At 37.2% G+C, this 13551-nt stretch overlaps 1 protein-coding gene across 1 annotated transcript in view; it reads right to left on the reverse strand.

The window, feature by feature from the left end:
• The window catches only part of DNAI3 (dynein axonemal intermediate chain 3), a 247185-nt gene that overhangs the window by 138403 nt on the left and 95231 nt on the right, over positions 1-13551 (reverse strand). Inside the window, exons 8-9 of the mRNA XM_053693156.1 lie at positions 11767-11891; positions 11050-11139 (exon numbers count right to left, since the gene is read on the reverse strand). Of these exons, the coding sequence (XP_053549131.1) occupies positions 11050-11139; positions 11767-11891 (215 nt within the window). The remainder of the gene's footprint in view (positions 1-11049; positions 11140-11766; positions 11892-13551) is intronic.

Here is a 13551-nt window from a genome sequence, read left to right on the forward strand (position 1 = left end):
TGTTCCCTGTGGATAGGCACATGATGATACGTGTCCTTCAGGTCTATGGTGGTCATGAACTGACCTTCCTGAACTAGAGGGAGAATAGAACGAATAGTCTCCATTTTGAAGGACGGAACCTTGAGTAATTTGTTGAGACACTTGAGGTCTAGAATGGGTTGAAAAGTTCCCTCTTTTTGGGAACCACAATGAGATTTGAATAAAATCCCTGACCCTGTTCTGCTAGAGGAACCGGGGCAATCACTCCCAGAAAAGACAGATCTTTTACACAGTTTAAGAAGGCCTCTCTCTTTACCTGGTTTACAGATAATCTCAATAGGAGAAAACTGCCCCTGGGGGGACAAGATTTGAAGCCTATCTTGTATCCCTGGGAGACTATGTCCACTGCCCAAGGATCTGGGACATCACAAATCCAAGCCTGCTGAAAAAAGGAAAGCCTGACCCCTACTGGATCTGGAACTGGATCGGGGGCGGCCCCTTCATGCTGATTTAACGTCAGCGGAAGGCTTTCTGGATTGCTTACCCTTATTCCAAGGCTGGCTAGCTCTCCAAGAGGTCTTGACTTGCTCAGGTTTAGAAGTCAATGAAGATTTCTGTCCCTTGAAGTTACGAAAGAAACGAAAATTAGAAGTCTGTCGACCCTTGGGCCTTTTCTTCTTATCATACGGTAAAAAAGCTCCTTTTCCACCAGTAACCGTGGAAATTATCTCCGCCAGATCAGGACCAATTAAAGTCTTACCCTTAAAGGGTAGAGACAGAAGCTTGGACTTGGAAGTCACATCCGCAGACCAAGATTTTAACCATAGGGCTCTGCGGGCTAGAATTGCAAAACTAGAAATCTTGGCTCCCAGGCTGACTACTTGCATGCTGGCATCACAGATAAAAGTATTAGCCAGCTTTAGAGCTTTGATCCTATCCTGGATCTCCTCTATAGTAGTCTCCTCTGAAATTAGACCAGACAATGAGTCACACCAATAAGAGACTGCACCAGCAACTGTCACAATACTAGTAACTGGTTGCCATTGCAAACCCTGATGAAGAAACATCTTTCTTAAATAACCCTCCAGTTTATTATCCATAGGGTCTCTAAAAGAGGAACTATCCTCAAGAGGAATAGTAGTTCTCTTGGCTAAGGCGGATAAAGCGTCCCCTACCTTAGGAACACATGACCGCAGTATTTTTCAAAAGTGCAATCCGGAGGCATAAACGTGGTAAAAAGAACCGCCAAACAAGACCTCCTTAAAGAAATAGTACCCTAAAACAAAAATAAGGGTAAACTATGCCAAACATATCCCCATAGCCAAAATAAAGAGCCTTTCTATGACAGATCAGTGCCCTGAACTGATGCCCAACTAAATCCCCCAATTTTAAAGGGATATCCAGTCCCATAAGTATCCACCTTGTTCTCTTTATATCCTTTTCTTCTTTTAAAAAAAAAAAAGAAAAAAAAAAAGGAAATCCTAAGTGCTGCATCCTTCTCACCTAGAAGTTAAAAGCACTTAACTGTTGATCTGCTGTAGGGCAGGTACAGCAACAGGTGTGACAGATTCCTTACTTACATAGACCTGTAGACAAAGAAACAAAAAGAGTAACCAACCCTGGTTTTCTATATAGGGGTAGCAAAAATGTTAGAAGGTAAGCAAAGACAACTTTGCCATCTTCCAACTGGTAAAAGCCACAATTACATGGACACAGCATAGCCCCAATCCTTGCTTGTAGGGAAAAGTACTCATTAAAGGGACAGACTACACCAACATTTTTATTGTTTAAAAAAGATAGATAATCCCATTATTACCCATTCCCCAGTTTGGAAAACCAACTCAGTTATATTAATATGTTTTACCTCTGTGATTACCTCGCATCTAAGCCTCTGCAGACTGCCCCCTATCTCAGTACTTTTGACTGACATGCAGTTTAGCCAATCAGTGCAGACTCCTAAATAACTCCACGGGAGTGAGCACAATGTTTATCTATATGCCACACATGAACTAGTACTGGCCAACTGTGAAAACCTTTCAAAATGCTCTGAGCTAAGATGCAGTTTTCAACGGTTTAGAAATCCGTTTGAGCCTACCTAGGTTTAGATTTTCAAAAATACCACCAAGGGAACAAAGCAAATTTAATGATAAAAGTCAATTGGAAAGTTGTTTAAAATTACATGCCCTATCTGAATCATGAAAGTTTAATTTTGACTAGACTGTCCCTTTAAAGGATTAACAACTTGATTTTCTTCAGACACCATCTTCGTTACCTATCTAGATATCTGCACTTCAAACAAATATATCACGAGAATGAAGCAAAATTGCTAATAGCAGTAAATTGAAACTTTTTAAAAAAATGTATTCTCTTTCTGAATCATGAAATAAATATTTGGGGTTTCATGTTCCTTTAAAATGTGCAAGTTTTGTTTTTATCTGATCACAATCTAAATTCTTAATACCTAATCTCATAAGGCCATTTTCCCTATCATCAACTTCCACATCTAAAAGGAATTGATAAACCCCCAGATAACATTTTTCAAATTATTACTAAGAACCCCAAAATGTTTTAGAATGGAACGTTGGTTTTTGCTCAAAGTACACTAACATTACCAATGCCATATTGGATGGTATTAGAAAATAGACATATGCATTAGGTTTGGTTAGTTGCCGAATGAGGAAGAAAGTTGTTGCTCACGGCGTAGAAAAGAGCCGGATTTCTTCTTGTTAAAGTGTAGCACACTAAGATCTGTTTGTTGCACTTTCAGAAGAAGAAATCCAGCTCCGAAAAGAGCCGAATGCCATGAACAGCCGTCTTCTTCCCATTCAGCAGCTAACGAAACTGCCAAATGCACATATCTATTAGAAAGCAATGTCACCAAACAGATACAAACTCTACCTGCTTAATCAATTAAAGGAATATGACAATACTCCTTTAGTAAAAACAAATATGCTAAATTAAACAAAAAAGAAACAGATTGTGTAAAAAAAACAACAACAACAACCAGAAAACAAATTACTTTTTTTCTTGCAAACTGAGTACTTAGAAATTCTCAGTGTAGCCACTGCCCTCAAGAAAATTAGGGAGCTGACATGTTGGTAAATTAAGTTGCATTCAGTCCTTGTCTGAGCATGGGCAAACCTGACTGCCTGTTTCTCTTGCATTCACTAAACACTAAGCCAGCTCATGTTACTCTAGAAGATTTATCACATCATGCTATATATACATATGCCTTCCTGTAGAGACCCCAGCCCCCTTGTTGGACAGAAACAGGAAGTCATGGACTGCTTAGTGTTTTTTTTATTACAACAATGAAACAGATTGTTTTTTATCCCGTTGAAATTAAAAAAAATCAAATAAACACTTTTACACTAATACAAATGAGAAATCAATAACCCAACTGAGACACAGGCTCACTGTATCTATAATGCCCCTGTTCAAATTCCTTGAAAAGACAAACACACATATCTCCATGGTTTAGGAGCACAACAGGTTAATTGCACAAGTGTCATCTATTAGCATAACACTATTAAAGGGATCAGCCAACAAACAGGCCCTTCAACCTGTGATCTAAGGGTTAAACGCATAAAATCACCATTTTGTTGGTCATAAATTGTGCACATTTAATTTTTGGATGAGGAAATTTGGAGATGAACAATACAGATCATTTTGTGCTGTTTTTGTAAAGTAACAATTTCGAGCTTCAGTGGTCTAAATGGCAGACACGTTTATGGAATGTGATCAATGGGGGGGAAAACTGATACTAGCCAATGTTCAGAAATCGTTCTCCATCGATAATAAGCACAAAATTGTGATCACCACCATAGTATTTAATTTCTGATGTATACTGCACATATTTAAAAGGACACTCAAGTCAACATTAAACTGTCATGATTCAGATAGAGCAGCAATTTTAAACAACTTTCCAATTCACTACCGTTAACAAAATGTGCACAGTGTTTTCATATTTACACTTTTTGAGTCATCAGCTCCTACTGAGCATGTGCAAGAATTCACAGAATATACGTATATGCATTTGTGATTGGCTGATGGTACAGAGGGAGTGGAAATAGACATAACTTGGAAAATTGTCAGAAAAAAAACTACTACTCATTTGAAGTTCAGACTAAGGGGTTGATTAATTAAATGTCGGGCGGACATCGATAAATGCTGACAGCATATCATTGCACAAGCATTTCTGGTGAAATGCTTGTGCAATGCCGCCCCCCTACACATTCGTGGCTAGCAGGGGTGTCAATCATTCAGATCGGATACGATCGGGATGATTGCTGTCCACCACCTCAGAGGTGGCGGATGAGTTAAGGAGCAGCGGTCTTATGACCGCGGCTTCTTAACTTAAGTTTCAGGCGGACCTGAAACTTCGGGGGTAGATTGCATAATCCGCTGCATAATAAATCTACCCCTAAGTGCTATTGCATTATCTTTTTATCATGCATTTGTTGATTATGCAAATCTACTATATTTACTGGTCCTTTAAAGGGAAACAAACACATTTTTTAAAGGGACAGTCTACTCCAGAATTTTTATTATTTAAGAAGATAGATAATCCCTTTATTACCCATTCCCCAGTTATGCATAACCAACACGGTTATATTAATATACTTTTTACCTCTGTAATTACCTTGTATCTAAGCCTCTGCAGACTGCCCCCTTATTTCAGTTCTTTTGATAGACTTGCATTTTAGCCAATCAGTGCCCTCTCATAAGTAGCTCCAAGGGTGTGAGCACAATGTTTATCTATATGGCACACATAAACTAACTAGCTGTGAAAAACTGTCAAATGCATTCAGACAAGAGGTGGCCTTTAAGGGCTTAGAAATTAGCATATGAAGCTACCTAGGTTTAGCTTTCAACAAAGAATACACAAGGAACAAAGCTAATTTGATGATTAAAGTAAATTTGAAAGTTGTTTAAAATTACATTCCCTATCTGAATCATGACATTTTAATTTGGTCTAAACTGTCCCTTTAAATAGCATGTCTCCCGTTTTTAAAACCTAGCGTGTTAAGTGCAGATGATTAATCTGTCATTCAGGGACATATCCAGATTTGGCTTGAATTTAATATTTCTAATCATCATTCTAATCTTTATACCTTTGTATAAATAAATGTAGCAAGATAAGACTTTAAACATATTCATCACTGTGATTATTGCACTGTATAGAATACAATAGGCATTGATTTCCAGAAATGAGACGCTCTTATTATGCACATAATAAAGAAAACAAACAATTAATAGAATTTTATAATATTAAGTGGTATTTATCTAAAACAGAGCCCAAGAGACAATAAAATGAACTGAAAATGAAAGTTTTTTGCAACGATCTATAGCAATCACATTTGATGAGGAGAATCACCTCAGCTGCAAGTAGAGTCACCTGGGCTTGCAGTCTGCATACAAAGTACAAAGTCAATTGACTCAGCACACAACGGTCCCTGTGCCAGCCACTCAAGAGACCCACTCTAGTCTCTAAAGTAATATCCAAACACACTCCAAAAAGAGTAGCAGCAAACAATTGTGTTTATTGGGTACAACACAGCATTAACAGCAACGTTTCGGTATTGCTACCTTATTCATGCTAAACATCATACTGCAATGATTCTATTTAAACCTAAACACCACTAGGTGGCGCTGCAGGTTCAACTTCCTATTAACTCTTTACATCAAAAATATTTTATACATCAAAAAACATTAAAAAACTCTATCATATATTAATTATAATTAAATTACAAAAACAAATATTTATAGAATCATGTTGTTTTCTCAAATACAGATTAATTTATGAAAAAATACAAAATTAATTCATAAAAAATTATTATAGAAAGACAGACATATCCAGATCTTTATTTAACCCATTTGGTTCCATAGTGCCTAATTTCCAAATCCAGAAACTTTCTCTCTGTTTAAGGAGAAGTTCTCTATTCCCTAACCTTCTTGGTATTTCTATTTTCTCAATAATTTGAAAGCGCAATTGCCCAATTGAATGGCCCATTTCTACAAAATGTTGTGCTACTGGCGCTTTAAAATTCTTAATTCGAATAGAGCTTTTATGTTCAATTATCCTATCTTTGATAGTTCTGGTCGTCTCTCCGACGTAGCCACGCCCACAGGGGCATTTAATTAAATAAACCACATAAGTGGTTAAGCAAGTATGAAAGCCATTAATTTTAAACTTTTTTCCCGTAGTTGGATGCACAAATGTGGGCCCTTTAATCATGTTGTTACAACAAGAGCATCCCAAACAGGGATAACTCCCTTCATTCTTACTTTTAATGAATTTTTGTGTTGACTTAATATTTGTCCCTATATCTGCTCTAACTAATTGTTGTTTCAAATTAAAACTCTGTTTATACGCTGGCATGGGTAAGTTCTTAAATTCTTTAATTTGGGGGTTACATTCAGAGAGTATAGACCAATGTTTTCTCAGGATATATTGGATTTGGTTAGACTGGGAATTAAATTCAGATACAAATATGAGGCGATCCTCTTTATTATTTTCCTTCTGTTTAGTTTTAAGTAAACCTTCTCTAGGAACAGAAAGTGCATGATTAATTTCAGCTTCTAATATATCTGATGGGTATCCTCTTTTAGAAAATCTGTCTGCCATTTCTATCATTCTTTTTCTTACTAGATTTTCATCAGTAATAATTCTGCGGGCTCGTAAGAACTGACTACGGGGAAGAGCCTTCAGGAGGGATCCAGGATGGGCACTATTAAAGTGCAATAAACTATTCCTGTCTGTTTCTTTTCTAAATAAGTCAACCTTCAACTCTCTTCCTTCCTTAATAATCCTAGTGTCAAGAAAAGCAATATTACTCTCACTCCAAGTTAGCTTAAATTTTATGTGGCCAGATGCTCCATTTATATCCTCCACAAATTTAAGTAGGGATCCAACGTCGCCCCACCATATCCCAAAGATATCATCGATATAGCGCCACCAACAGGCGCCATACCGATGAAATCCAGGATTGGAAAAAACAAACTTTTCTTCGAATACATTCATAAAAATGTTAGCGTAATTCGGGGCGACGTTGGACCCCATTGCAGTCCCTTGTATCTGAAGAAAAAATTCATCTCCAAATAAAAAGTAATTACAATAAAGAATTAATTCTAATAGCTGAAGGAGAAAGTGAACCTGGGCTTTAGAATAGTTTTTATCCATATCTAACACCATCTTAACTGCACCCATACCGCTCTCGTGAGTAATTGATGTATATAAACTTTCTACATCTAAACTATATAGAATAAACTTGTCAGATTCAAAAACCAAGGTGTCTATCTTTCTTAAAAAGTCACTTGTGTCTTTCAAAAAAGAATTGGATATTTCAACAAATGGTCTAAGAATACGGTCTAGAAAGATAGACACATTGGTCAAGATAGACTGATTACTAGCCACAATTGGGCGGCCTGGGGGTTCAAGTAAATTTTTATGCACTTTTGGAAGTGTATAGAGCACAGGAGTGCAAGGGTGCTCTATATATAGAAATTTAAACAAATCTTTACCAATAAGACCATAGTTCAATGCTCTCTGACATATTTTTTTCAACTCATTCTGAATCAGGAATACAGGGTTATTTGGCAATTTCTTGTACACATCGGACTTACTTAATTGTTGTTTAATTTCTTCCACATAGTAATTCTTATCTAGGGCTATAATCGCCCCGCCCTTATCAGCACGCTTCAAAATAATGTCATCCCTCGCTTTTAAAGTTTTTAAAGCAGCTACATTCTTTGCATTAAAGTTACTTTTTTGTTTTTTAGTGTAACCAAATTTATTAGATACAGGACTACACCTTTCATTATGTTTCTTTTTGTCAGTGTCGGCTTGTAATTTAGCTATATCATGTTCTACAAGATTAATGTATGTCTCTATGCTATGGTTGTTTTGTGGTGGTAAAAAAGTGCTTTTATTTTTTAAACCAAGCTTAGGTAGATTAAATACAGACTGTTCAGATTCTAATTTAGTACTCTGTTGCAGATTACACATAAACCCTTTTAACCTTAAATTACGGTAGAACTTAAATAAATCTTTGCTAAGTTGGAAAAAGTCACAATCTCTTCTGGGACAGAAGGACAGTCCTTTATTAAGAGTGCACAGTTCATCTTGCGAAAGTTCAGCCTTGGAAATATTAATCACTGTATCTTCTACTTCTTTATCACTAGCAAACAAATTAGCAGCTACCTTTAAGACCTTACCCGGCCCGGCATTTACTTGCCCCTTCTCGGTCTCAATTGCTTTTTCTTTTCTTTCTCTTTTTTCTGATCGGCGGTGTTTCCGGCCGCCACGCCGATGTCGGATTCGGAGTCCCCCGGTGACGTATCGGAGGATCCGGTACTACTTCCACTCTTCATGGGGTAACGATTCCTACGCCTTTGGAAACCGGAAGCTTGTCTTCTGCTTACTCCTTCCGGATCATACTTCCAACGGTAAACCCTATTTTGAAGGTAATCGTTCTCATCTCTTGAAAACTTTGATCTTTTTCGTTCTTCTATTACCTTTTTCAGGTCTTCAATTTTAGAGTTCACCTCTTTTAGTAGTTTCGTTGCTTCATTAAGAGATAGTCCGCTCTTGATTTCAGCCTCCATAGATGCCAATTTCTCATCCTGCTCTGCAATCTCTGCATTCAGGCAGTCGACAGTAAGTACCATCAAATCCATAGAGCACTTGTTTAAGATATGTTCAAATCTCTCGCAGTAGGTTGTATTCTCTTTCATTAGAGTTGGACGTGTGCTCATTCTGAGCCCTCTAGGGATTCTTTTCACCCTGTGATATTCCGCAAGGGTGGCGGCATGCAAATCATAGGCTACTCTTTTTTAGAGTCTGCATAGTCAGGATGGAACACATTTAACCGCTTCGCTACCACTCAGTTTAAACAGAAACAGAGCCTTTGTTTTTTATTATCCTAAGAAAACTATATCTATATTTAAAGAAGACAAACCAATGTATTGATCTAAGCCCATTTTTAATATCTAATGCCACTATTTGGCTGCGAAATAGATCATATAAACAAATAATAGTTAACTTTTTCACAAACTTTCAGTTTCTCACTGAAATTATTTACACACAACTACTGCAACCGCAAGACAAATAGTTGTAAAAGCTTCTCTGGGGTGCTTTTTGTTCAGAAATAGCAGACACGCATGGTTATTTTTGGCAATTAGAAGGCCACTAATTGCAGCTGTACACCACAGCTCTGAAATTCCCTGCAGTTAAGGGGTTAATCAGTTAGCAGTTAAATGTTTATGTAATGTACTAAATGTATTGAAGTGCAGTTATTACCCTCCCACCTGACACCAACCACCTATTGATCCCTCCCAAAGAGCTCTCTCCCTCCCCCCCTCCCACTGGTCACCATCATCCTCCACCATCTTAGGTACTGGCAGCCAATATTCCAGTATACAGTTAGAGGTTTGTTTGTTTTTGCTACATTATTTAGTTATTTATTTTCTGTAGTGTAGGGATCCCCTGTCAACCTCCCTGATCCCTCAGAAATAGCTTCCTTCCCTCTCGCCCCCCGACTGAACCTCCATATTTGTTACTGGTAATATGCCAGTGTGCAGTCTGGAAGGGGAGGATTGTGTTTATTTATTAATTTTTATTTTTCTGTAGTGCTGTGTTCACCTCTCCCCTTTTGCATTCTCACTGTAGGCCCCCCCACCCCTTGTATATTCCCTTTTCAGTAGTGTAGGCACCCATCCCTCCTTCTTCCCTTGCAGAACAGCAAAGGGGTTGTTGCCGTATTGGTCCCATAGAGAACGTTCCTTTAGTAGATTGTGATACCTTTTGAATTAGTCAACAAATTCAAGTTTTTTTAAGTTTTTTATTCCACCAGCTTTAGAGACAGGTCTCTTCTACTTCTGAAGAATAAAAAAAAAACTTGACTTTATTGGTCCATTAAAATGTATCACAATCTGCTAATGGAACATTCCAAAAATATTTCTGTAGTGTAGGGAACCCTTCCCTCCCTCCCCCCTCCAGGGATTGCTTGCCCACCCACCTCCGTCCTTCCCTCCCAAACCTTCCTCGGCGGCACCACAACCGATAGAGATAGTGACACTGTCTGTGTCACTATCTTTATCAGCGATCTGGCTTCCTATAGCAAGGGAGTGTTATCAGTGATCCCTTACTATATGAAGGTAAATGCCCTTTGCCCCAAGCTGCAGTCTCTGCTTTCTAAGCTGACAGTGGGGACCGCAACATGCACCAAAGTGTTGGACATAGATAATAAGTCAACATAGTATGCTGGGCAAAGTACTCAGTGACGTAGTATCTATGTCCAAATGGTACAAGAGGTTAAAGAAAAATAATACAATATGGCATTTCAGTAACTAATTAATAGCAAACCCCATTTACTCACATTGTTAAAGGGATATGAAACTCAACATTTTTCTTTCATGATTCAGATACAGCATGCAATTTTAAAAAAAGTTTCCAACTTACTTCTATTATCAATTATTCTTTGTTCTCTTGGTATTTTTTGTTGAAAAGCAGGGACATAAGCTCAGTAGCCTGCAAGTTTCTGGAGCACTATATGGAAGCCATTTTGCAAGAATGTTATCCATTTGCAAGAGCACTAAGAGGGCAGCACTATTTCCTGCAATGTAGTGCTCCAGACTCCTACCTAGGTATCTTTTCAACACAGAATATCATGGGAACAAAGCAAATTTGATAATAGAAGTAAATTGGAAACTGTTTTAAAATGGTATTCTCTGTCTGAATCACAAAAGAAAAGGTTGGGGTTTCATATTCCTTTAAAGGGACATTCTACTGTAAACTGTTCTTCTCTTAAAATGGACCGTGTACTGTAAAATTGGTTTTCCATAATTTGTTACCAATTACTTGTTATAGTAGCTAAAGAGTATAAAATGCATGGGAAATTGTTCCTTTAGGTCTGTAAACAGCAGTCATTTGTTCTCAAGTATTTGCTCATATAAATGGGCTGAGTCTGCAGAAATAGCAGACCTCTCCAGATCTCCCTCTATAGGTTGCCATATTGCTGCCCTTTAGTAGTTTGAAGTTCATAACTTTTATTATTTTTAGGAACATACCTGCCCATTGATGCAGCCCCCTGCTATAATGTTCGAGTTACTTGGACAAAACTGGAAGCAGTAAATGTCATCTGGACACTGAAGCAACAACTAAAATGGAAAAAGAATGTTCATTAAAAAGAAAAGAAAAATAATTATTTATCTATTTGTATATTAATCTATCCATTTATCCATCTCTATAGAAGTATACTAAACCCGCATTTTTTTTCTTTTATGATTCACATAGAGAATGCAATTTTAATAAACTTTCTAATTTACTCCTATTATCAATTTTTTTGTTCTCTTGCTATCTTTATTTGAAAAAGCAGAAATCTAAGCTAAGGAGTCGGGTCATTTTTGGTTCAGCACTCTGGATAGCGCTTGCTGATTGGTGGGTACATTTAGCCGCCAATCAGCAAGCGCAACCCAGGTGCTGAACGAAAAATGAGCCGGCTCCTAAGTTTACATTCTTGCTTTTCAAATAAAGATAGCAAGAGAATGAAGAAAAAATATAATAGGAGCAAATTAGAAAGTTGCTTAAAATTGCATGCTCTATTTGAAGCATGAAAGAAAAAATTTGGGTTTAATATCTCTTTAATCACTACATTTATCTGACATTCTGTCATGGTGTTTGACAGTGGGGAAATATAACTGAAAAATATTATTAAAATACATTCACATAAAAAATTCTTCCCATTTTCCCCTATAAAATTTATATTCTTAGGTCATGTGTTTTACCTGGGGATGTATTGGATCATTGAAGCTCCAGAAAATAATCAGGGAAGGTTTCAAGATTAGCTTTGATGATTCATTCAAACGTTCTTCAAAGGAAAGTCTTTCTGTGACTGAAACCGCAATCAATCCTAATGTTTGAATTTAAATAAAGTAAATAAGAAAAAAAATATTCTGTTTGAAAATAAACATTATTAAAAAAAAAAAAATTATCTCTATAACAGAATTATTAAATAATTTTATGTAATTATATTTTTTTATTTGATCTTTGTATTCTTAAAAATATTACAAAGATATATGTTATTAGGTTGGATCAAAATTCTTTAGAAAAGTGAGATCAAATGATTTATCTACAGAATTTTGTAGAAAAATCATTAAATAAGCTTTTCTAAAGATCAATCCTATTATTTTTTATTTCTAATCCAGCGAATACAGAGGTCATGTATCTAATGCTTTGTGTATCTAATGAATTTTCTACAAAATTCACCATTAAAGGGACATTGTAGTGATAAAGTGAAATACTTCAGCTACTGTCCAGCTGCAGGTTGAAAACAAACACACTAGAGCCAATCAACATCAGCAGTGCTCAGGTCATGCTTTGCTTCACTGAATCTTGCCAGATTTAATGGTAAACTTCCTTAACCTTTTAACGCCGTTATGCCGTTATATTCCGTCATAATTACACTGGGCTTTAAAGCCGTTATGACTGAATAGAACGTCATAGCCAACGGCTGTCCTGAAGCCTACTGTGCTTCTCAGATTTGATCGCGGTCTGGAGGGCGTTCCTAGGTTTATAGGGACGCCCCCCCAGACCCGATCCAATAATTGAAATCTTGCGATCGTGTGCACGATCGCGTGATTTCAATTTGTCTACATCGGAACAGTTATTCCGATGTAGACACTTTAGCCCCGGCAGGAAAGGGTTAAACTGAGTAGGAAAATAACATGACTGTGCCTGCACATGCCAGATGCACGCTCCCTTGCAAGTCCTTGGACTAGCATGCTGATTAGTTGCTTAATGTCCCTTTACTAAGGGATGTAGCTACTGAGGAAATTTTAAGGTACAATATCTTCTTTTTTTACATAGAGTTGTTCAGGTCATATTTTCTAGTCAGCTTTTTACAGCTATGGTGCATCACCAGAATAATACTTGTTATGTTAGCTGCCGAATGCTGAAGAAGAAAGCCGCTCGCAGCATTTGGCTCTTTTCGTGACCTCATTTTTTCTTGTGAAAGTGCAACTCACTAAGATCATTGGAAATCCATATCTTAGTGTTTCGCACTTTGATAAGAAAAAATCCAGCTCTGAAAATCACTGAATGTTGTGAGCGGACGGCTTCCTCCGCATTCGTAAGCTAACAAATCTGCTGAATGCAAGTGCCTAATAATACTATATAATCCTTTTACAACATTGACACATATTTGTTGAAAATTCAGAAAATCTTGATATTCTTTTAGCTTCTAGTGATAATAGTTCACATAGGGACAGTAAAGTCATAATTGAACATTCATGATTCAGACTTTCCAATTTACTTCTATTATTTAATTTGCTTCCTTCTCTTCTTATCCTTTGTTGAAGTTTATCTAGTTAAGCTCAGGAGCAACAATGCACCTGGGTGCTAGCTGCTGATTGGTGGCTGCATATATATGCCTATTGTCATTGGCTTCCCCCATGTGTTCAGTTAGCAACCAGTAGTGCATTGCTGCTTCTTCAACAAATGATGCCAAGAGAATGAAGGACATTTGATAATAGAAGTAAACTTGAAAGTTGGGTTTGATGCCCCTTTAACAG

The sequence above is a fragment of the Bombina bombina genome, chromosome 10 (genome assembly GCF_027579735.1).
Source record: "Bombina bombina isolate aBomBom1 chromosome 10, aBomBom1.pri, whole genome shotgun sequence".
NCBI classification, from domain to species: domain Eukaryota; kingdom Metazoa; phylum Chordata; class Amphibia; order Anura; family Bombinatoridae; genus Bombina; species Bombina bombina.